Consider the following 24,514-nt stretch of genomic DNA (forward strand, 5'->3'; position numbering starts at 1 on the left):
CTTACTGAATACAACATGATGTTCACTTCTTAAATTATAGTTCCCATTTAGAGTCAAACAAGACGCTAGCCTGCAAACGACCAGTGTCCCCCGATTTCTCAGTCAAATCGGTTCTTCGCTCATCTGATCGCGTTTCAAAACATCCAAATGGTGACAGCCAAATCACTCAACTTGACACTTCAAACAGGACTTCACTAACCAGTGGATGATGTCACAGTGGGCATTACCAATCTTTTTATTATGGTCAAGACCAAAGTGGAGAGAGGCGAGTCTGGAATTTGAACTTTGGTCTCAAGTGAAGATCAAGAACTCAAAAATTAAATCCCAGGTTGATTTAGACATTTCCCAAGTCAAGTCACAGGTAATAACTAACAAGAACCATGTCAAAACCAGTCAGTCTAAAGCCGAAATCATCTTCCTCTTTTTTCGACTGCTTCCTTTAGAGATCTGCTTGCATCTCACCCTATCACTTGCATCCTCCTCTGTCACACCAACCAGCTGCATGCCCTTCACTACATCCATGAACTTCCTTCAGGTCCCTCTCATTTCTTCCTGCCCGGCAGCTCCATCTTCAACATCCTATGTGCGTAATATATTCAGTCTCTCTCCTTGACACATGTTCTAAATGTCTCACTCTCTAACTTTGTCTTCAAACCGCTCAACCTGAGCTTCTCAAGAACCAAAGCTGTGTTTCGGACCATAAACTCATCCCTTTTGCGATATAAATGTAAAGTGATCAATCTCTGGTGTTAGTTTTTAAAACAGAGTTACAGTTCTTTTTTTTCTTTTTTTGGCAATCTAAAGCTAAATCTGACCTCAATAAAATTTATTAATGAGGTCAGTATCATGTTCATATTTGTACAAAAGAACATGCACATATTTAATCTGCATATATATCAGAGCACTACACAAGTTGTATGAAGTTAAATATGAATGTTTTTTGATACATAAAATACACAATGCTCTCAGTGGCAGAAGTAATAAAAAACTTTATACTTCCTCTGCTCAAGTGGCACTGCAATAACTATCCCAGGCACTCCTCTCCTGGCTAGCCACCCTTGTAAAACCTTTAACTGGATGACAGAGGCAGGCCAAGGCACATCCTCACTTCCTTAACTCCAAGGTGGTGTCCTTTTTGGCAGGCGGCCTGAAGCCCAGCTCATACAAGGCCAGCAATGCTGATTATTGTTCCCCATCATATGACTGAGACTTCTGCCAGTTACAGAGCAGATATGTTATGTTAAGAAATGATAATATTTTTGTACTGCCTGACAGCTCTGTTTTCATCCCATTCACTTGCAGAGCCACAAAGCACAGGTAAGCTGCACAGTCTGGGCCCCTGGCCTAGAAACATCTGAGGCATCTCCAGACCAAACAATGGCTGCTTTTGTTTCCTACATCTGCTTTTCTGGACAGACATTCATTTATATCCTTTCTCTTTCCTTTTATGTGGAACTTTGATTCTTGTGTTTGTAGCTAGTGCTATATTTGTTTAATTCTCTGACATTGTCTGTGGCAAAGTACTGAGGCATCAAACTGAGTGATATTTTAACTGTAAGTGGCTCAGCAAATATTAACAGCTGTGTCTGACTTGATGTCATGTCTCTTCCTTGTTAGCTTTCCTGGTTCTTCTGAGGATACACATAAGGAATCAGTCAGACATACAGTTGTTAGTCCTCTATTTTCCTGAAGAAAAAAATTTGCTTCAGCTGAATCCAAACTAGGTTGCCAAGGGTAGAAACCGGTTGGCAGAATCAGACACTGCCTATGCGAGGAAGTTGCTTGCTCAGCTCAGTCTACAGAAGAATCAATAACAACAAACCTCTTTTCTAAGACATATTTTACATAAAGCATTGTAATGCGACACAGATGTGAAAACCCATAGGTGGGCAAAGAACGTAATAATTTGAAGACTCCAGCTGCCATTCACACTCCCACATGATGAATGGGTTTTTGTCTCTCTGGTGGTACTCTTTGATTAAAATGATAGCAGAAAACACTCCATCCACATTACTGCAGAATTACTGCAGTAGGTGGCCAGTTAACTATTTCGTTTTTTTTAAGGTGATGAAGGCAGCAACAGAACTTTTTAATACCAACTGTCAGATTTAACAAAGATTGTGCAAATGCAAGCTGAGCTCCAATAATTTAATATTGCACTTTCATTAAGATGTTTTAAAAAAGTCACACACACAACGAAAGAGGGTTTAATAGCCTTACTAGTAGTACGGATCAAGTTTCAAAAACATGCTTGATCCTGCTCTTCCCATTTATACAATGTTCTAGCAATTTTTTGTACTTCTTGGTAACAATTTCAAAACTTGTCTGCTATCATCTGATACAATTTGGGTACAATGGCTAATACTTGGGAATAACATTGGTATCGAATGTAGCCAGGGACTAAGACTTTTGTTCCGTGTATTGACTATTTCACCGGTACTGTCTAACCATATTCAGTAAAGGCATGCAAGGATTGAAGGATGCTGGTGCTAGGATTGCTAATGTTTATCAAGTTAAAAAATATTAGACCTTTTAATTGAAATTAGCTGCTAGGAATATATACTGCTGTGGACACTGAAACATCACAGGGTTGACCAGCTGAGGTTTTAGCCTCTTTAGCCAAACACTCAAAAAAGTGAATTTGGGTGGTTGTTACATTTAGAAGAGTCTAAACTGTAATTTAATTAGTGCTGTCAGCGTTAATCTCGCTAAAATGACGTTAACGCCATAACTGCATTAACGCGGCAAATCTCCATTAACAAGTTACCGCGGATCGTCCCGTGCGTGGGGCTGCACTGCGTCAACACGTTACCGCGGTTAGCTTGCCGCGCACTAAATTTGATCAAAATAATTTTATGTTTATATGGTGAATCATATAAGATCTTGTTGAGATGACATGATACAGTCTTGCAGGAGCGGTTAGTTGCCTGGACACGATACCACAAATCACATGAGATTTCAAACCAAAAGAAAATCACTGAGGATATAAGAGGCAGAAAAGCCTACACACACCACGTGTATGCTATCATTATTGTATATCGACAAAAATATACATATAATATACATATAAAAAAAAAATCTATATCTATCCATATCTTTCCTTGTTATTGTGTACTTGTACTTGTTGTACTGAGTTCAAATCAACCATCTGGCCTGCATGGCTTGCATGGGTTCTCTCCGGATACTCTGACTTCCTCCCACAGTCCAAAGACATGCAGTTAGTGGGGTTAGGTTAAATGGTAATTCTAAATTACCCATAAGTGTCAATGTGACTGCAAATTGTTCTCTGTGTTAGCCCTGCGATAGACCGGCAACCTCTCCAGGATGTAGCCCGCCTCTCTCCAGCCACCCTGCAACCCTGATAAGGATAAGAGGTTGGATGGATGGAGTGACAACAATTTGAATTTTGTTATAAATCCATTAAATTGGAGGGAAAAAAGATGCACATGACAAGTTTTATGTTATCCAGACTCTAATTGTTTTTAACATTTCAAAAAATAACTCTTTAAATGAACTTAATCATGGAAAGGATTTCAGCATTAATAAATGGCTTTCTATTAGCAGTAACTACTTTTGTTGGACTAATGTAATTTGCATGGGTTAAACTAAGTTGGACTCAACTGCATTAAATAAGTTGATTCATCATTAATGAATTATGGTCCAAGTTAAGTTGGTCCAACTGAAGTACATTAAGTTGGAATAATAGAACTGCATAATGCTAATATAAAATAAAGCAATTTAATCACGTGGAAATCCTTTCTATGATTTATTTAATACTTTTTTTTTTGAGTGCACCTAGTCAACACAAAAAGTCACATAGGCATGTTGCTTTTTACTAGTTATTGTTATTATTATTGTTGTTGTTATTTTACTAGTGGCAGTGGCCATCTTTCACAGCTCACTGAGCTCAGGTGACCATTCTAATAGTAAAGACTCGTTGGCAAAGGCTGTGCAGTACACTATATTATATTATCCTTATACAGATTCTGTAGTTTTGGCAGTACTGATGATCTTACAGGTGGGATTTCCAAATGCCCTTTAATCTAGTATCTCTTGTGGGTTTTATAGGAACATCATCCCTGACACTTCTCTGGCATTAATGGGCATTAATAGGAAGGATTTTGCAAGCCTATTTTTGAGTAAAGAACACACTGGACTACGTGATCATTTTTGGCCTGCCTTGACATGTTGCCATTAGAAAAACAGGAGATGTATCCAAGGCAACAGCTGAACAATCAGCCCCATAACCATGGTGCCAATAAAGAAAAAAGGGCAGAAAGGACAGGAAAAGCCCCACCAACACCTGTTAGGACACACCTCGGGGCTCAGCAAATTCCTCCCAAGACCCTCACATCATAACACAACAAACTACTCTGTTTCTACACTTGTTGCCCAGTTCGAATCACAATGTTTTGTCTAATGTATGTAAACGCATGTTTTAGTCATAGATTTTTTTTTTAGGCAGCCAGCATTATCAATGTTAAGATGAACATTTATAATTCAGGTTCAGCAAAAAACAAGGAAAAAAACCCAAAAGAAAATAACACTTTAATAACACTTCATTCAGTGCAAGGCAAGAATAACTGAAGAAGAGAATAAAGGAGAGACAAAGCACAGGGTAGCTCCTTCTTGTCCCATTTCTGCAAGTCTACCCATCCCTTTACTCAATAAGGCAATCTATTTGCCAGCAGGAGAGACGAATTTAACAATCATTTTTAAAAAACAAGGCCAATCGGAGAGGCACTCATCTGTTGTCATTTGTTGCCAGATAAACAGACCAAAACTGGCAGGACTAGATATATTATCAATCTTTTTTGTGACTCCCTACTAGCCCCTGCGGTCTGAGTATACTTTGGGGCTGCCAGCTACTGTCACTCCTTCTGAAAATTCAAGAAATGTGAAAACCAGAGAGCTGTGGATGATTAACTTTTCATAAAGAAAGCATATGAAGTGATTGGCAGTAGACCAAGTACTCCTGATTCCGAACGTTGCATTTAATACTCCAGTGTCTGGCAGGAGTCTGAGGCTGACACAGGAATTTGACAACCTTAAAAATAGTAAAGTGATGACTGTATGGTTCATCAAAAATTCAATAGTTTTTCCAAAATAGACAAGCACGCTGTGCTATCCTTTTTTGGATTTCTTTGTATTCTCATCTTGCCTTCAAATGGCTTTCACGAAATGTAAATACTGACAGAAATCAAACAGTTTTCACTTAAAATGTGGCCACAACGTGATTAAGATGGGTCAAAAGTATGTCTAAAAGTAAAATTTAACACCTCAGAGTTGTTTAGAGTAAGTACACCACAAGGGTGGCAGCAGCAGCTTCTCTTTGCTACGTTGGATTAAATCCAGTCTAATGACTGAGCAAGTGATGTGGATGAATGTGCTAGAATAACAAGGTGGCTGGGTGAACTCCCCTCGGGGGGCACTCCATGGCTTGGTCAAAAGCCAAGGAGAACTGTGAGCTGGAGTTGAAGAATCTAACCTCAACACAGGAATTTGCAGGACTTTGCAAAGTGATCTAGGTCAACGCAGTGGACCAAGGTTCCTTTTTAGAGCGCTTCACCTGCCTAATTTCTGAAACGATGCTTTAGCCTTCATCTAATCAGTTATGCTGGAAGTAACTCATTAATGTCATAGAGTATTAACTGTATGAATTATATTTAGTTTCACATTTTCTACTTCACTTAAATATTTTGCCTTTATGAGAGAATAAGACATAAATGTGCACAGTATCAGATGATGATGTTGATTACAGTCAAGCCTCACTTTTGCTTTTTATTCACTTTGAATTATATAAAACAAACAAACAAAAACCCCCCTCAAAACTTCACACATCTTAGATATGCATTGCTGTATGGAACTGTTTCCAGGAAGCAAGTGCCCCATATGGGGCAGACATGCTACAGTGGTCCAGAGATGTGTAAACCTGGCAGTTCCAAAACATACACAACTCTGCTGCCAAGAACTGGATTATCTCAAGCAGGTTTCTGTACAAATGCAGCGCTGAATGCTTTCATGATCTCTGCAACCTTTCCCTGAGAACGCACTGGGTTATGACCAATGACAAGAGACAGGTGCAGCCAATTAATACACAGTGACATACTGTCTGCAGCTTGGTCAGGATAATTAGTGTCTGATGTCTCATTTAAGGTAAACTGTCCACAAGGCTAAGGGAATGCTTTCTTAAGGTGTTTTAAATACTGAAAAGATGTTTGAAATGTGGAAAGAGAAACAGACCCAACGTGGCAGAAGACCAACAGATGAAGAATAGAACTACAGGGGCCGGTCAATTCATTAGTTAGTCAATCAACGGAAAGCGAGTAAGCAACTCGTTTGAAAAATGATTAATCTTTATAGTCGTTTTTTAACTAAAACCTTCTCCAACATGAAGATTTGGTTTTCCTCTGTTTTATATTAACGTAAACTGACTCTCCCACAAACATTTACTCTCAGGTTTTGGAAAATTGTGGTAACATTTTATAGACTAAACAACTCAACGAATTAAGAAGACATTCACAAGATTAAAACACACACAGCTTTGATTAGAGCACATGGCAGAGTGCCAGAGGGAACATAGATTTTTCTTTTCTCTCGAGGAGTTTGACACTATGATAACTTGAAATTATATATTATATACAAATTCACTGGTTCCACCTCCTCAGATGAGAATATCTCCTGGTTTTCTTTTATGATGTTAAAATTTCTTTGGGCTGGGAATGTTTGAAAGGAACATTAAACATTAATTTACAGCCAATATAATATACTGATATTGGCATACTCTTATACTGGCTGTAAAACTTTCTTTTTGTAATATAGTACAACACTCAAAAAAGATGCTTGGGTAGCTTTAGAAATAGTGTCATTAAACAGAATGTCCTACAGAATGGCTTCAACTTCTTTCTTTAAAATACACTTAGTATTGTCTGCAGCACACGTAGGAGAGTTGCATCACAGAGGAGCAGACAGTAATGCAAAGTCAAGCTAAAGTTAATGAACAATGACCCGCATAGCTTTTCATAAACATATGGGAAAAGCAGAGTATATATATTAAACAAAAACAGTCAATATGCTGATGAATACATTTTTTACTACCCTAAAATTGCTGCTGGCATTGGGCCCCAAAATCCAGTATTCTTACACTCTAAAGAAGAAAATCTACATCATAATCAATATTGAAAAGTCACTGTAAATCAGATACTGGATCCTTTATTTTCCTACATTTATTCACACCTAAATACATTTCTATGTATCATGTGTATACACTTACACTAAAGATACACACAAGTCCCTACCAAATGTAATTTTAATTATTATATTCTACAGATGACATGAAAATGAAAATCTGGAATTAAAAAAAAAAAAAAAAGTCATTCCATCTGTATTATTAAAGTCACCAAATACACATAAGTGATAACAAGTGGAATAAATAACAGGATGTGCTGTTCTGTCATTATCTTCAGTCTGCTGTAACTAAAAAGCCATTAGCAGAAACAGCAGAGGGAGCCAGGCCATGCTGGCAGAAGCAGCTCACCCTGTGTCCCACCGCCATATGGAAGCGTTTTGCTTCCCCAGTCATGCCCCGTCGGGTTTAACAAAAGTGGCGACTACCACATACACTGCTTTTGGGACTTCATTCCGTAGTGTCTTTTATAAAGCACCCCCCACCCTCCCACCTCAAGACAAAGAGGCCTACTTGAAAGAGCAAAGGCACTTGATCAATAGTAACATAAAGGGAGTGTCAAACTGTAAGTGTAAAGGCTTAAAGAGAGGTACCCACAACATCGACTACACAACAAGTTGAGGCAAACTCTGGGAGAAATGAATGTGTTTTGATCAATTGTGTCCTTAGTTTTAAAGTTGTATTCACAGGTAAAGTATTATTTGGAAACTGAATGCTGAATATGAACAAGTCCAAGCATTTTGCAATGACGGAATATTGCAGTGGAATATCATCTGGCTCCTGGAAAGCAACTTAAGACAGTTTTTACATCAAGTCAAAACTATTTTGGATTCATGCACGCTCCTAATTTCATGGTTTTCTCAGCAATAGGGGGAGCTTTGTAAAATTTACTCCATAAGTCACTACAAACCTGTATATCTCTCTCTCAAATACTCACACTCACACACATAGCAAGTACAAAGGAATGAAATGAAAGACCAAATAGCAGAAGTCATGCAGCAGTGAAGGCCATCAGACAGAATGGAGATTAGTGACTGCTGTTAACATCCTGCCTCCTTTTTCCCAGGTGACTAGATAGCAGTTGGTGTTCTTCCTTGCGGACAAAGTAGCTGAAAGCCCAAAGCAAAGCAACGGTGGGAGAGCAAGCTCACCCTGCAACAATGCCCCCTTTGTCCTGTACTAACACTGTACCTACCAGCCTGCTCTTTGATTCCCTGCCAAGACAAACCACTGTGTTGGGTTACAGTTCTTGTAGCAAAACAATCTGCGCTTGTGTTTAATATACTGCAGTCTGCCTGCATTGGGCTGGCTGTCAGTCAGGGCACGCACACACGCGCACACACGCGCACACACGCGCACACACGCGCACACACGCACACACACGCGCACACACGCACACACACGCACACACACGCACACACACACACACACACACACACACACATCTGACTGGGGGCCCACTCTTTATCCTATTAGCACTAATGAGAGAGGGGTATGTTGATTATGTGTGCTGAGAGCTACCTGTGAAGAGGATATTGTGGAGAGATAACTGTTAAATCACTCTCTCCATTCTCCACAGGTCATTTTCATCCAAATATTATCACACACACCATCACTCTCACCTCCATTGCGCTCACACGGCTGGCTTGGACAGACGTGCTGTTTACTGCTAAGTAAGCAATTCGTGTTGAATGTCAATTTTCCTGCTTCAAAGAGCAGAGTCCTGATGTTGGTCCAGTGAGAAACAACTGAGATGTGCGAGCTTTGGTGTGTGTGTGTGTGTGTGCATGTGTTTGTGAGAATGTATCAAAGTAAGTGGGTGTGTATTGACAGAGCTGGAGGTAATGTAAAAAAAAAAAACAGGTTAGACTCCACTTCATTGGGTGAGAATTAATCATTTTGGGGAAAAAGTAGGAGAACTGGAGATAAGGACTTCTAGTAGACAATTCTTCTTGAAGAGCCACTGCAGGTTTAGTGTACTTGTCACAAGGAGGCTTTGAAATCAGTTGTTTAATGTCTCTTTGGCTCTGAAGAGAGTTTTGTAACAAGTGAAAAACACTTATCAGTTAAACAATATTGGGTATTCTAAGTTTGGGCTTGTGCTTAAAGTTTAAATGTGAAGTTAGCTGTATCATGTGAAAAGGTGGTTTGTTTGGAGCTTTTCAGATACTATTGAGTAGGACTTTATGGTCTGAAATTTCTGAATTCTGACCTCAAAGTTTTCCACGGCAAACATAAAGAATCAAAATGGCTGTGAGCAGGAACTTTCTTAAGTTCATCCACTGCTACTCATGAAATCAGGGTGCATGATATTAGTCTTAGTTTCTTAATAAGAACTTCAAACTTCCATCATACTTCTTCAAGCAGGATGTCTAAAATGTATGGCTTCCAGGTTATATCTAACAGCATAGGAGCAGGAAGATTCTTCAGTCTCTGCTACTTTGATTTAGACCATTCTTTTTAGTCTGTCTTGTGAATCGCCCAACTTCAAATTTCCAATAAAAATTCACAGAGTATTCCTTAAATAGGAGCAGTTTTTCCATAGCTTCAGTTTCTCTCCCTTCATAAAAACTGTATGAGGATGATTCTTCTTTATATCTCGTGTGTGAACTTCACTGATGCTTCTAGTTAGGGCTGCAAATGTTCTGACAGACACACAGCTGTACCCTACAGCTGTCAGCTTTGTGTTAGGACTCTGCAAACTGAAGCCACTAAAGTGGACGTTTGGAAATATTTATGGTGCCTTTTGTAAACAAATGGAATTATACAATTCCACTACCAGGATATAGCCATACTCCATGACATGTATTCGCTATGCTAATGTGGAATGAAAGTTATCCAGATTAAAAATCCAAACATTTAGCATTAACCAGTCAGGGTGACCCACCCTCAAAAAACCCTGGAAGACAAATGCAAACAAAGAGTCACACTTTTAAAACACAAAAAGATCCTGAATTAGCTCAAACATTGAAATGAATACCTTTGCATTCAAGCATCAAATCAAACTATCAAAAAACTTCACACACAGATTAATTGACATTTAATGTATAACAACTGGTTCAGGACTGATACTTATTTTTTTAAGTATTTAACTGCATTGTTTTTTGTTCCATCATCTTTTTATGGTCCACAACCACCTCTCCTTTTTGAGAGGAAAGGTGGTTGAGAGGTGATTTAACATTATGCGTAGGAAGAGGCAAGCAGACATAGTGTGCCTTCTGGAGAAAGAGAGAAAGCACGTTTGCCTCTATTTGTTTGTGGTCCACACCTGCTCCCATGGACACTGTGGAAAAGCTTATAGGCGAGTATAAGAGAGCTGCACATCATTCAAGAATACTGTTTTCTACTCCTGCTGGCCAAAACAACCCTCAGGTCACAACAGCTCCTAGTGGGCAGCCCACTGAAGCTCTTGTCTAAATATGGTCACTCCTGACACTGGAAGATCAAGAAAGAGATTACCATGAAGATAAACTACAGAGGAGGCTGTGCCTGTCTTTTATATAGACTGTGGTTAAGAAAACAAAACAACAACAACAACAACAAAAAGACTTCTGGAGCAATGTTATTCGGACAGACAAGGTCAAACTGGAGATTATTTTTGTCAAAAAACAAGCACAGCATATCAGCACAAACACCTCACACCAACTGTCAAGCAGGATGGGGGAGGCCTGATGATATATACTTGTTTTGCAGCTAGAGGATTTGGGCACCTAACAATCACTGAGTAAACCATAAACTCCTCTGTATACTAACATACTCTAATGTCAAATGCGAGGCCATCTGTCGACAGCTAAAGCTTTGCTGAAACTGGGTCATGCAACGGGACAGTGATCCCCATCACAGCCGCAAATCTACAACAGAATGGCTGGGAAAAAAAGAGAAAAGAATCAAGGTGTTGCAATGGCCCAGTAAAGTCCAGACCTCAATCTGATTGAAATACTGTGACTGGATCTTAAGAAAACCGTGCATAAACGAATGTTTGCAAACCTCAATGAACTGAAGCAATGTTGAGAAGAGTGGGCCAAAATTCCTCCACAGCGATGTGAGAGATTGATAGGGTCAAACAATTATTCCAGTGAATGCTACTAAAGCTATGATCGGGTGTACTAACTATTTCGTAAGACTACACAGGGTCCTGTAAAAATGTATTGTGATAACGTATTTGTAATTTAACTCATTTCAAGCCAAAGCTTCAAATATTCTCTGGATCCAGCTTTTGAAACTGGATAAATCACTACACACGAATAAAAATAACGAAGTTGGCCCTATAACTTTTTTTCATAACTAATTGGGCTCACTTTTATCTAAAAATCTAATAAAGATTAAGGTTCTCCATCTATTTCAGGTTAGAAATCTATCACATTAGAATGCTTAAATACATCTGAGGAATATTTTAAATAAATCCAGTTAATATATGCTTGTTAAAGATAAATGTTTTGCTACTAATGACTTAAAAAGGGGTATCTATTATGCATTTTCTTATCTTCTGTGACATATATAGTTACAATGGTGGGTGCTCAAATTAAACATGACTAAAGTTTCAAATAGTGACGCCAAGGTATGAACCGCTCCTCCCTACGTGCCTCAGTCTGGAGCTCAAGAGCCCCAAAAACCTTCTTTCCAGTATGGTGAGCAAGTCAGCATCAAAGTGGCTGTAAGGGTGGCACTAAAGGATGACAATCTAAAATAGCTCACGAACAAGTAACACCAAATCTAAATTGTTAAATATACATTAATTTGTACAACAAAGTCCTCTAGCAATCCAACCACGACTGCATCAGAGAAACTGCCAGACAAAACATGACTGTTCAAGAGGATTTACTGCTGCAGAGAGGCACTAATTAATACGAGCTAATGATTGTTTCTACTGTGTCTAGGCCACTGAGCTGTTAAAATATTATACAAATCCTTCTCATCTCTCTTGAATTTGTTCTTGTTGTCATGAAATTTCAAGATTAGGTCAAGGTGAAGCTAAAACAACGACATTTTTCTAGTAAAGATGCTAAAGGTTTACCATTTCCTGCTTCTCATAAACTGAAATTTGGTGCTTTTATTTATCACATCTGAATGAAATTTGTGGGTTTCAAATTGTTGTTTATCATTGTGTTGCACTGCTATGTCTTTAGGAATCTCAGACTAACAATTACCTAATTGAAAAAAGAAAAAAAATATGCAGCTATGAACATTGAAAAGTAACATTTTGTCTCTTGGACTTACTAAATATTTTGCTTGTCAGAAAAATAAAAGTTATAATAACAATCAGCAATAGGTAAGGTTTAGCATCATCTATATATTACATAGTCCAATAGCTCCCCCACCAGGATGTCACACCACATTACAAGTTCAACAACAACCATAAGATGCTGCTGAAAAAACTATGAAATACTATTTTTTTGTTTTTAGCAGCCATGTAATTTTAACTACACACAACAGTTTTTAGTGGTAAAATTTTTCAAAATACATAATTTCAGAGAGATCATTATGCAGTAGCTACATTTTAAATTTTTCTAGTAGTTCAGTTTAATTTGTTTGCAGCAGGGTTGCAAAAAAACAAACAAACAACCAAGAAAAAAAACATACCTGCGGCTCATCTTTTTTTCTTGCTCCTCTTCAATGGGCTCTGCCACTTTCTCTCCACCCTTTTCCTTCTTTAGCTTTTTACTTATGAGCTCTCTGATCTTCTCTTTCTTCTCCGGGTCATATTCCTCATCTGTGTCCATGTCATCCTCAACATCATCATCAGCCTCGTCACCTGACTGGAGAAACACATCAAACACTTAATGTTGATACTTCGCCTCTGAGTGCAAATGGAGGAAAATCTAAAAGACTTACCAAAGCTGCATCACCAGATGCAGATGCTTTTTTCTTCTTACCCCTGTGAGCAGAGCCAACATAGGTTCAGACTTTTTAATAATTCAAATTTAAAAAGGAAATTAAAATAGTTTTATAACTATTAATGAATTACTTATCAACTGCTGGAACAGAGCTCAGTCTGGGATCATCTTTCAAAAGGTCATGGCTGCTTTTGCTTTTACCCTTGAATGTCTATTTAAAAAAAGAAAAGAAAAGAAAAGAAAAGAAAAATGCCCAGACAACAGTTATTTACATGTCTATGTACTTTTTGAAATTTCTTAATATTTCTAATATACACCTAGATATGATGTGTGAGTGGCACAAGAGTAAATGTCAGAGGTGCCCACATATAATGGTTTTATGATCCAGTACCTGGCTGACTTGGTTCACCATCTCCTCATCTTCTTCAGCTTCCTCTCCAAATGATAAAAGACTGAAATTCCTGCAAAACACACCAACATGGGTAATTGCGGGGAAATAACATATTGTTATAAATCTTTATCAATAACATTATTGGCACTAAAAATAAATTAAACATGTAGCAAACAGAAATGAGTTTAAAGAGGACCTATTAAACTTTTTACCTCTAGTTCAGGCTATCATTCAGGTTCTTCAAAGAGAAGAACAGGAAGTGTTGCGACCTAGACTAACAGTATGAGGCCAAATATACTGGACCAAACCTGCCAATCTTTGCATTCAGGTGTTTTAAGTCACATTGCCACAGGTGTATGTGAGCCATGCAGTCTGACTTCACAACATTTGTGAAAGAATGGTCACTCTAAAAAGCTTCATGACACGGAGCATAGACCTGAATTAGGATCAGCAAGTTAGTTTGTGAAATTTCTTCCATCCAAGATATTCCATGATCAATTGTAAGTGGCATTATTCCAAAGAGGAAGGCTTTAGGAACCACAGCAACTCAATCACAGCGTGGCAGACCATATAAAGTTACTGAGATGCTGAGGCACAATGCATGTAATCATCAATGCTCTGCTGACCTAGAAACTACAGAGTTCTCAGCCTCACATCAGCACAATTATGACGTGCTACTGGCTTCGTGGCATGGGTTTCAATGGCCGATCAGCTCCTGTAGGTGTAACGTGTAAGTAGCCAGACACTTTTGTCAATATAGTGTATAAACCAGGGCCAAAGTTTCAAATAATAATAATAATAATAATAATAATGAGGTTAGCACAGGTACAATAAATCCCTAGGAGCCAAGAGACCAAAAGCAGAGGTTTCATATTGACCTAAACAATCTGTGTGAATAAATTGTTTTCTAACATTTTAACACCAACATGTACACAAAACACCAAAGATCAGGGATAACAGCACATACACCAATCAGGCATTATGGCCACCTGCCTAATATTGTGTTGGTCCCTGACTCGACAAGACTCCTGAAGGTGTGCTATGGTATCTGGCACCATGATGCTAGCAACAGATCCTCTAAATAGAATTTGGATGCCAAGTCAGCACTTAAAACTCACTGTTGTGCTTCTTGTCCTCAAACCATTTTTGAAAAATGAAAGAGGCCTGATTGTAGGTGTAATGCAGGTAAATGATGCACATCCACGCAATTCATCAGACCAGGCCACCTTCTTCCATTGCTCTGTAGTTCAGTACTACTGCTTGGCGCTTTCTTTGGTGGACAGGGGTCAGCATGGGCATGCTGACTGGTCTGTGCCTATGCATACACAACAAACTGTGATGTACTGTGTATTCTGATTCTATCAGAAACAGCAATACATTTTTGGCAGTTTGAGCTACAGTATCTCAACTGTTGGATTGAAACACGGGCCAGCCGTCACTCCCCAGGCGCCTCAATAAGCCTTATAAGCCATGACACTGACCACTCCATATTTTTCCTGCTTCTAACATCAATTGGGGGGAAAAAGTTAATTTTCTGCCTAACATATCTCACCTACTAACATGTGCCATGATGAAGAGATAATCAGTGTGACCACTGTCAGTGTTATGCCTGATCGGTGTATGAGAAGCATAAACAGCAGCTACAGTGGACACTTTCACTGTTTGTAAACACTTGATTTCACTTCAGAATAACTTTGTGGTCTATGACCTCTGTAGTCTTCTGGCAGGTGCTAAGCTAAAGGAGCAACAACACTGGGGGTAGCTAAAAAAGTTGGCATATAGAATGGGTTGCCTTAAAGGTTCAACCTTTTTTACATAAATGATGAACCATAGACCAAGGCTCAGTATAAGACTCAGTATAAGACAAATGAGTAATATTTTATACTGTGAATCATGCAAAGCTACTCTAGTAAAGTGCAAGAAAATATATATCTATATATAGATATGGAAATGAGCATAATATATTCCCTTATGTACAAAAATGCAGGTGCTCCTAGGTACAGTCTTGATCTTGTTTCAATCAGAAAGACAGATGAAGGCCGAGCACTCACTTTGTGGCTTTTGACTGTGATTTCTTCGTCTCTTCTTTATCCTTCTCCTTTTTGAGTTTCTTTATTTCACGAGGTATGATGTCATCAAATGGAGAATGTAACACCTAGGAGAGACAAAAAGAAAAGCCTAAATTACAGAAGCTAGATAAACATATTGCTGAGCAGGTAAAATACAATGAACTAAAATACCTCAGCAGATTTGATCTTGTGAGGATTCAGAGGTCTTTCCTCACCATCACACTCAACTTCTGCTAATCTGAGCATGTTATACACGGTGTCTCCAGTGACCTGGAGTGGGGATTGCAGAAAATAGAAATGGTCAGGCACACTCTTATCACTCTTAGCACATCCTGCCTGGGGAAAACACCACTCATCTTGGTATATTCATATATTCATTGAAGACAGCATTCAATCATGAATACAGATAGAGAATAAGTCATCATGTTCTTACAGATTTACCTTGCCAAATATGGTATGTTTATTGTTGAGTTCATCTGCACGTCCCAAGGTGAGAAAAAACTGACTGCCATTGTCATGTGGCCCTGCATTTGCCATGGCAACCAAACCCCTCCGATTGAAGCGCAACCTAGAGTGAAACTCATCCTGAAAGGCAAAAGAAAGTTTAGAATACATCGTATTTTAGTGTCACCTGCTCATAGGAATTAGAAATCCACTTCAGAATTAAAAATAAAATGAGAAGAAAAGCAGCCTCACCTTGAATGGTCTGCCATAGATGGACTCTCCGCCTGTCCCTGTCCCTGTAGGATCTCCCCCCTGAACGATGAAATCAGGCACCACTCTGTGGAACACTGTACCATCATAATAACCTAGAAGATCAAGACATACTGTATACTAAAAAACAATAAGGCAACAACAGGTCCCTCAAGAAATCTGAGCCAACAAGGACATTTAAATAAAGACAGTGCTCAGCTGAATATAGTTTCTGGGATTAAAAAAAGTCTTATGTACACTCATAGCAGCCATTTCTCTGCTTACAAGTGAACAACCCCCCCCCCCCCCCCCCCCTCCCAAAATGACTGCTAACATTTAAGAATTATATAAGTAACTATGTATAACTCTCAACATTTATTCACATTTTACTCCATCAATAATCTTCAAATTAAGATAAAAATATGACACTTACACGCATCATGGCCTAATACTTAAAGAGGCTAGTTTTACCAAACCAATATATTTTAAGGGCACGCCTGGAATAATTCGGCCTAATTTAGCGCAAACTGAATTTGACGTTGTTCTCCAGTGGTTTCTGCACTTCCTTAGTGAATTCTTACCTTCCATGCACAGCTGCACGAAGTTCCTGCATGCTTTAGGAGCCTCCTTGGACCACAACTCAATGTCAATATCACCTGCTGTTGTCTTTAACAGGACCTGCGAAAAGACCACGAAATTATACATTCAGAGCTAAACAGTGTTAGGAGTGGCTAGCTATCGGTACCTACAAATCCGCAACAATATGCACGAAAAAACTGAAGTTCAAATTGTAAACTGGCGCTTACCTTCCCATTTGTTGGTGGCTCTTGAATGTAAATGTTGCTCATCCTGCCGCTACGTTTCTGTGTTTTGTTAGCAGAATAAAAAATATATTCTCACACGATCTGAACTTTAGGTTCCTCGAAAATACAGATAGTAAAGTTTGTTACAGTAGGTAACTTTAAATGTGATACATTTCACATTTCACTCTTTACAGCCATATTGGCAATACATGAGTTGATTGTTTACTTCCGAGAACATAGGGGGTTTCGGTTTAATTATTGATTTTCTGTTCCGTTTTTTTCAAAGAACGTCACTTAATTTGTTTTTATCTGTTTCCAAAAAATACATAAAAAACTTTTATTCGCACGTGAATCAAACTCCGAGAGTGTTGATGACAAAACAATCCAAAACAAGCTAGGCACTTCACCCCGAGAAACAGATTTTTGGATCGCTCCTAGTGCGCTATCACAACAGCCCCCCTGGAAACAACAAGTTCCGTGTAATTACAGCGTAATCTCATTAATCCTAATAATTATGCATTCTTGAGAAAAAGTGAGACACATAACATGTTGTTTATAATTAATAATTGTAGAATTTTAGCAACTTGGACTTGAAACAAAAACAACTGCACAAAGAAATCAGAGATTTAGGCGCTGAACGGAAGTACCGTATTTACGGAAGGACCACACGGGCGATCACGGCAATGGCGGCTACTGAAAAGAATGTGGAACTGAAGCGCAAAGTAGAAGATGATCATGATGGGGATGGGGACGAAGAAGATGCCGAGTGGGTTGGACCCATGCCAAGCGAAGCCACAAAGGCAAAGAAAAGGAAAGGTGGGATTCTGGCTGTTCATTCGGCACACTGGCAGCTTTTTGCGACTGCTCTCTAATCACTGCTAATAAAGCGCCAAACGCCGTCCGTTAACTTCTGTGTGTGTTTGTTTCTCTCAGTACTCGAGTACGAGCGTGTCTATCTGGACAACCTCCCGTCGGCTGCAATGTATGAACGGAGCTATATGCACAGGGACGTCATCACACACTTAGTTTGTACAAAGTAAGTCAGCAGCTACAAGGTAACTTTCCTTTATACGTGTGAGGAAGCTTTTCCACTTTACAGCACTACTCACTTACATCCAGCTTATTAAACCACCTTAATAAAAGCGATGCAATGTTAAAATGCCTAAACTATCAATTATTAGTATTGCCAGCATACCTCATATTCCAGGATTTTCTTTGTGCTGATTCAGTGTTAGCATTCATGCTTGTTCCAACGTAATATGTAAAAAAAAAAGTCAACCTAAAATGGTGACGTTTATGATACCATCACCTAGGAAATCTAAACGAAGCACCAGAATTTAGTAATTCTTTTATTTAAGAGTGGGCAGCCGTTTTAATAATTATTATTGATGTATTTTCTATCATTCCAGTGACAAGTCATGTCAATTTCCTGCAGCCTTCTGTTTATAGAGGAACCTTGCAGGCTGTATTACATGTTATTAGTTGGTTGTGTCTGTTCATTGTTTGAAAAGCCACTGAGTGCTGTATCTGTAATAACAATGAAGTTCCATCAGCTGATATAAGCTGTGTTGTTTGCTGTTGACCTGTGAGCTTGTAAGATGACATTTTATCATCAGTAATGGCTAACATTTATCTGTTGGGTCTTATCACTTTTAGCCTGAAAGTGTATTATTGTATTATTATCTGTTTCCCTGGCATAAATTGAATGACAAAACCCCCAGAACAAAACAGGCAAACAAAGAAAAACTTTGATGCATCCATATTCGCAATCCTGATTTTTTTATTTTCTCTTTACTTCAAATAAAGATTGTCTAACTCCATCAGTGGATGGGAAAAGTGGGCTGAAGCTGAAATAACGCCATAACATTGTGCTGTTTCAGGACAGACTTCATCATCACTGCCAGCCAGGATGGCCATGTCAAATTTTGGAAGAAGAAGGAGGATGAGGGGATAGAGTTTGTCAAACACTTTCGAAGTCATCTCGGTATGAACTTAATTTGTGATAACTTCTTTTTAACATTCTGAGTGGCACTGGACTGAGAGGAGGTTATGGAGACCCGGTGCATTGTATCTTATAATATGTCTTTAATGAGTGAAAAGGATGTGTATAAACACTGTTCTTGCTTTTTGCCCAGGTGTGATAGAAAGCATTGCGGTCAGTGCGGAAGGGGCCCTTTTCTGTTCCGTTGGTGATGATCAGGCCATGAAAGTATTTGACGTGGTCAATTTTGACATGATCAATATGCTGAAGTTGGGGTGAGTCTAAATGAAGATTTTCTGGCTAGACACAATAATGTTTTTACTGCTGATAGATTTGGAGTGCAAGTTCTCCTTTAATTTGATTGGTTTCTCTACTGTGATCTGTCTATATGTAGCTTTCATCCAGGCCAGTCTGAGTGGATCTATAATCCTGGAGATGCCATCTGCACAGTAGCCTGCTCAGAAAAGTCCACAGGGAAGATCTTCATCTATGATGGCAGGGGAGGCAACGACCCCCTCCATGTCTTTGACAAAATGCACTCCGCACCGCTTTCCCAAATCCGCCTGAATCCCAAGTTTCGAGTCATTGTGTCTGCTGACAAAGCGGGAATGCTGGAGTACTGGACAGGCCTTCCAAATGAATTCAAGTTCCCCAAACATGTGGATTGGGAATACAAAACGGACACTGACTTGTATGAATTTGCAAAACACAAAACCTATCCCACCAGCCTTGCCTTTTCCCCCGATGGGAAGAAGATGGCCACCATCGCTTCTGATAGGAAAGTCAGGATCTTCCGATTCCTAACAGGAAAACTAATGCGAGTGTTTGATGAATCATTAACGGTAACCTGCCATTCACCTTTCAGCCTGGATCATTGCTAGGGTTATGAATTTTGCACACCAATCACAGCTGCTATATGTGTGTTAGATGTTCACAGAGCTGCAGCAGATGAGACAGCAGCTTCCTGACATGGAGTTTGGGAGGCGGATGGCTGTGGAGAGAGAACTAGAGAAGGTGGATGGTATCCGGCTGGCAAACATCATCTTTGATGAGACTGGCCACTTTGTTCTGTATGGGACCATGCTGGGCATCAAGGTCATCAATGTGGAAACCAACAGGTATGCTCACAAATGAAGGTGGAGACTGAATCACAGTTGTGTTTCGTAATAAAATAATGTTTAAGAGATGTAAATGAGTATTTTAATTGTAGTATACAAACTAATGAAATCAAATGTGATAACGTCACCACTTCACATACAGAGTTATATAGACATATAACTCCCGAGCCCTGTGTTTCTTGTTTTCTAGATGTGTGCGGATCCTTGGGAAGCTAGAGAACATCCGTGTGGTTCAGCTGAGTTTGTTCCAAGGTGTTGCAAAGGCCATGCAAGTGGCACCCACTGTGGAGATGAAAGCTTCTGACAACCCTGCCTTACAGAACGTAGAGCCTGACCCAACCATCTTCTGTAGTGCTTTTAAGAAGAACCGCTTTTACTTGGTGAGACAGAAAGGCATTCATTTCAAAGTGACAGTGCTGCATTTTTTCCTATCTTACTATAAGTTTTTTGTCGTCTCTTTTTGAAGTTTTCGAAGAGAGAACCAGAGGATACCAAGAGCGCCGATTCAGACAGAGACATCTTTAACGAGAAGCCCTCAAAAGAAGAGGTGATGGCCGCCACGCAGGCCGAGGGCCCCAAGAGAGTGTCTGACAGTGCCATCATCCACACCACTATGGGAGACATTCACATCAAGCTTTTCCCTGTGGAGTAAGTCCTCAGTGTGAATGCTTTTGGCTCCTCCTTTCACTTTAGAAGACAGGAACAGAACTTTTCCTCTCTTTGGTTTTAGATGCCCCAAAACTGTGGAGAACTTCTGCGTCCACAGCAGGAATGGATACTACAATGGCCACATATTCCACAGAGTGATCAAGGTACATTGTCCTTTTTCTTTATGAAGCTTGGCGATCAACTGTGTGATTCTGGCTCTGAGTGTTTGTCTCTTTGTCGTTGACAGGGCTTCATGATTCAGACTGGAGACCCCACAGGAACAGGCATGGGAGGAGAGAGCATCTGGGGAGGGGAGTTTGAAGACGAGTTCCACGCCACACTGAGACACGACCGCCCATACACACTGAGCATGGCAAACGCAGGCCCCGGCACCAATGGCTCACAGTTTTTTATCACCGTGGTACCCACTGTAAGTAGCCCAACTAAAACCACTTTCAGACGTGTATTTTATCATTGTGTGAATAAGATGTCAATTTACTTTTCTGAAAAAGTATGACAGCTACATGTAAGATGGTGACATTACCATTTCAAACTTATAATTAGAATTATGGTAAAAAGAAGATTATATAAAGTACACCCTATATTGGTTCTAAGATTTTATTTATCAGGTCATAATAAAAAGAATTTAGGTAATTGGGTAAATTAAACATGGAATTGGTGAGGTGATGGTTAGACTTGGGCATCTTTCAGCCATTGACTTGACTGTGAACTTCTGTGTAAACCAAAGTTATTCTAGAGTCAAATGTGAAGCCATCTGTCTGACAGCTAGAGTGAAAGTGGGTTGTGCAACAGGCAAATGATCCCAAGCACAGTGGCAAACCTACTACAGAATGACTAAAAAGAAAAGAATCAAGGTGTTTCCATGGACCACCCAAAGTCCACACCTCAACCTGCTTGAAATGTTGAAAGGTTGTATTTACCGAAGTGCTCATAACACCTAGATAATGTTTTATTACATCTTGATATGTAAAACCTTAAAAATTACTGTGCACTTTCCTTTCACCATAACTACAGATGAAGTCTTTTTTAATTTATATTAACACACCGTTTGCAATGCAGCAGAAAATGCAGGATTCAGCAAAGTCTGGTGTCGTTCCTGGAACAAGCAATCTTGTAATGTTGCATGTAAATGACCAAGCACAGTGTTGGGTTTCATTCTGTTTCTGTGTAACATGGCAACAGTAAACATGAATACTGTCAGGCACTCAGAGTGTAATGGAAGCCTACACAGACCTGGTGCATCAGGTGTGTGTAGGTTAAGACCTGCACATATCAGGTGTGTAAATTCATTCTTCAAGTAAAGTTGCTGACACAGAATCATTACACTGCATATCTTGATTAAATCACATTTACCAAAGTTTTCAAAATCCACAACATCACTACATGAGCCAGACTCACGGTTTAATACTCAAATTATTCTAAATGGGGGTGAAGTTAGAGATAGAATTACTATAGTTTTGTTTTCTTTTTTTAATTATGAGTTTGTTTGTTTTTATATAGTTTCCAATTGACTTTTTATGAATTGTTAGTTTGAGTCTTTTTGTTGTTATATGGGGGATTTTTTTTCAGGATAAAGATTCTGTGTTGACTCTATGCAGAGCTTACTACGCATAATGGGTAATCAGCATTTATACCCGTCTTGCTTTGCAGTTTTGGTGTCAAAACTCTAGTTAGCAAATCTCGTCCAGTCAATTTAAAAGTATGGGGAGAAAATAGTTACCAGACATGAATAGGAGTAAACAATGACATTGCAGGCTGAACAAAACCACATGTAGCTACAGTTGTCAGAAGAGCAGGGCAGGTTATTGAGTAGTTAGTGGTGTATGCTTGAGAAGGTTTGCACTTATAACATAGTTTCAGCATTGGTTTAATGCAGAAACAAAAAATCCACCTAAGTCTCGATAAATGTGCTCCAAAGCCTCATTTTGCAGGTTGTGTTGACTGATTTGATCTGACTAAGACTTAAATTTAGTTAGTTTGGGGTTAGTTCTATCCATCCATGCATTTTCTTAGCTGCTTAACAGTTGAAGGCTCTATACCCCATGGTATTCAAATGGGAAGGAGGGACTCTGAAATAGAAAGAAGAAGACCTGAGAGTGCAAATGGCAGCAGCTCAGAGAGGTACTGTGGAGTGAGGTTTTGAATCTCCTTAAATGCGAGGAGCAAAATCTTGTAATCAAATCTGCCAGAAGTCGGTGGAGCTGCTGAAGGATGGCTGTGGTGTGACCAATGGAAGGAGTTTTGGTGATGATGCAAGCAGTGGTTGAAGTTGTATGGACATTAGAGGAAGACAGAAAAGAGAGAGAGTTAGAGTAACCAAGGTGTAAACAAGGATAGCAGTACTGTTAGGTAAGACATACATATTTTTAGACTGTGGGATGAAGCCAGAGTACCCGGAGAGAATGTGCAAACAGCATACAGGAAGGCTTCACCCAGATGCTGAATCCAAGCCCTCTCGATTTGCACCACCCTCGTTTAACTTAGTTGTGTTTTTCAAATGTCTTGATTTTTGCCTTTTATTTAACTAAAATGCTTTATATTTAGTTAAGGATAATGACCTCGGTCAGCAATGTACAACAAGTGCTTATAAGATCAACATATGTGTGATATATTTTATATGCTTCTGTTTTTCTGCAGCCCTGGCTTGATAACAAGCACACTGTGTTTGGGAGGTGCACTAAAGGCATGGAGGCAGTCCAGAGGATCTCCAATGCCAAAGTCAACCCGAAGACTGACAAGCCATATGAAGACATCAGCATTATTAACATCACCATAAAGTAATTGTATGCCTTTGTCATGTTATGTAATGTACAGCGATTTATTAAAGAATAAATGTGTCTCCAGTTTACATGTCGAAGTATCATCGGGCAAGATACTGAACCCTGAGTTGCCCCGATGCAACTGTGTGTGTGTGTGTGTGTGTGTGTGTGTGTGTGAGAATGATAGAGACAAGTGCTGTGTGACTGTGTGAATAATATTTGTAGTAAGAAGTGCTTTGAATGTTCATCTTGAGGTGTTTTTTTTAACTACCAGACACTTTACCAGTCGAATAAATTTATTATAGAGCATCACATTATGTATAATTTACAAAAGCCATATTCAAGTCCACTGGTAACAAAGGTTTCAATGCACTTTGTGCTTCTACGTTTCCAAAAAAACCCAAAACAAAGGGAAATGATGTCGCAAACTATGCGGCAAGGCTTTTCACACGTGCATTTTTCTTTTTGTAGTTGTTTAAATATTTTTATACATAAGTACAAATAGTTAACATTACATAGCAATGAATAAAGATCAAATCAAACTCAAATGATGGTTCCTCAATAACAAGACAAGTGTAAGTGTTAGGTTTAACGTTTCACTACTTTCACATTACAGAATTACTGAAGGCTGATTAACGGTGTACCATCTTAAAAGCACTCCAGAAAAACAATACAAACAAAAAAAACTTGTGTAGGATAGAGGAATATTTTCACGACTTTTTTTTTCTTTCGCATTGAGGTTAACACTCATAGTCTACTTAAGAAACAGCAGGTGGTTCATTTGCTTTCAAATGGAAACTCTGGAGCGAGGCGGCAGATGAGTGCAGTCGACAAATTCTGCGTGCAGTACACTCCACAAAACGGAGGCAGAATCGGTGCATTTAAAAACTTTTTTTTACCCCACAACAGCTTGTATCAAAGTAAAGTCTGCTCGTCCTGCTCATCAGTGAGCTCAGTAAACAGTTGCTTAGTAACAGAAAACACTACATTCAAACCAAACCTCACCAGCTG

At 39.2% G+C, this 24,514-nt stretch overlaps 2 protein-coding genes across 2 annotated transcripts in view; one reads left to right on the plus strand and one right to left on the minus strand.

Moving 5' to 3' along the window:
* cwc27 (CWC27 spliceosome associated cyclophilin) overlaps positions 1-17,161 on the minus strand; it is a 30,274-nt gene extending 13,113 nt beyond the window's left edge. Inside the window, exons 1-10 of the mRNA XM_063480553.1 lie at positions 16,980-17,161; positions 16,755-16,851; positions 16,177-16,289; positions 15,922-16,065; positions 15,652-15,750; positions 15,463-15,566; positions 13,412-13,481; positions 13,152-13,231; positions 13,019-13,061; positions 12,767-12,942 (exon numbers count right to left, since the gene is read on the minus strand). Of these exons, the coding sequence (XP_063336623.1) occupies positions 12,767-12,942; positions 13,019-13,061; positions 13,152-13,231; positions 13,412-13,481; positions 15,463-15,566; positions 15,652-15,750; positions 15,922-16,065; positions 16,177-16,289; positions 16,755-16,851; positions 16,980-17,021 (968 nt within the window). The 5' untranslated portion in view covers positions 17,022-17,161. The remainder of the gene's footprint in view (positions 1-12,766; positions 12,943-13,018; positions 13,062-13,151; positions 13,232-13,411; positions 13,482-15,462; positions 15,567-15,651; positions 15,751-15,921; positions 16,066-16,176; positions 16,290-16,754; positions 16,852-16,979) is intronic.
* A 487-nt stretch (positions 17,162-17,648) lies between these two features.
* Positions 17,649-23,590, plus strand: ppwd1 (peptidylprolyl isomerase domain and WD repeat containing 1). The gene is made up of 11 exons (XM_063478045.1): positions 17,649-17,792; positions 17,910-18,012; positions 18,857-18,960; positions 19,112-19,232; positions 19,352-19,799; positions 19,885-20,075; positions 20,266-20,455; positions 20,542-20,723; positions 20,806-20,887; positions 20,971-21,153; positions 23,382-23,590. The coding sequence occupies exons 1-11, from the start codon at positions 17,660-17,662 to the stop codon at positions 23,523-23,525; spliced, it is 1,881 nt and encodes a 626-aa protein (XP_063334115.1). The 5' UTR covers positions 17,649-17,659; the 3' UTR covers positions 23,526-23,590.
* Positions 23,591-24,514: the final 924 nt, after the last annotated feature.

This window comes from Pelmatolapia mariae, linkage group LG7, assembly GCF_036321145.2.
Source record: "Pelmatolapia mariae isolate MD_Pm_ZW linkage group LG7, Pm_UMD_F_2, whole genome shotgun sequence".
Lineage (NCBI taxonomy): Eukaryota > Metazoa > Chordata > Actinopteri > Cichliformes > Cichlidae > Pelmatolapia > Pelmatolapia mariae.

What these genes read in the sequence shown, in the direction of transcription:
- ppwd1 (XM_063478045.1), top strand. Translation starts at nt 17,660, where the DNA reads ATGGCGGCTACTGAAAAGAATGTGGAACTGAAGCGCAAAGTAGAAGAT. An exon ending in ACACACTTAGTTTGTACAAA is followed by an intron (nt 18,013 to 18,856) that starts GTAAGTCAGCAG and finishes GTGCTGTTTCAG; the next exon opens with GACAGACTTCATCATCACTG. An exon ending in ATCAATGTGGAAACCAACAG is followed by an intron (nt 20,076 to 20,265) that starts GTATGCTCACAA and finishes CTTGTTTTCTAG; the next exon opens with ATGTGTGCGGATCCTTGGGA.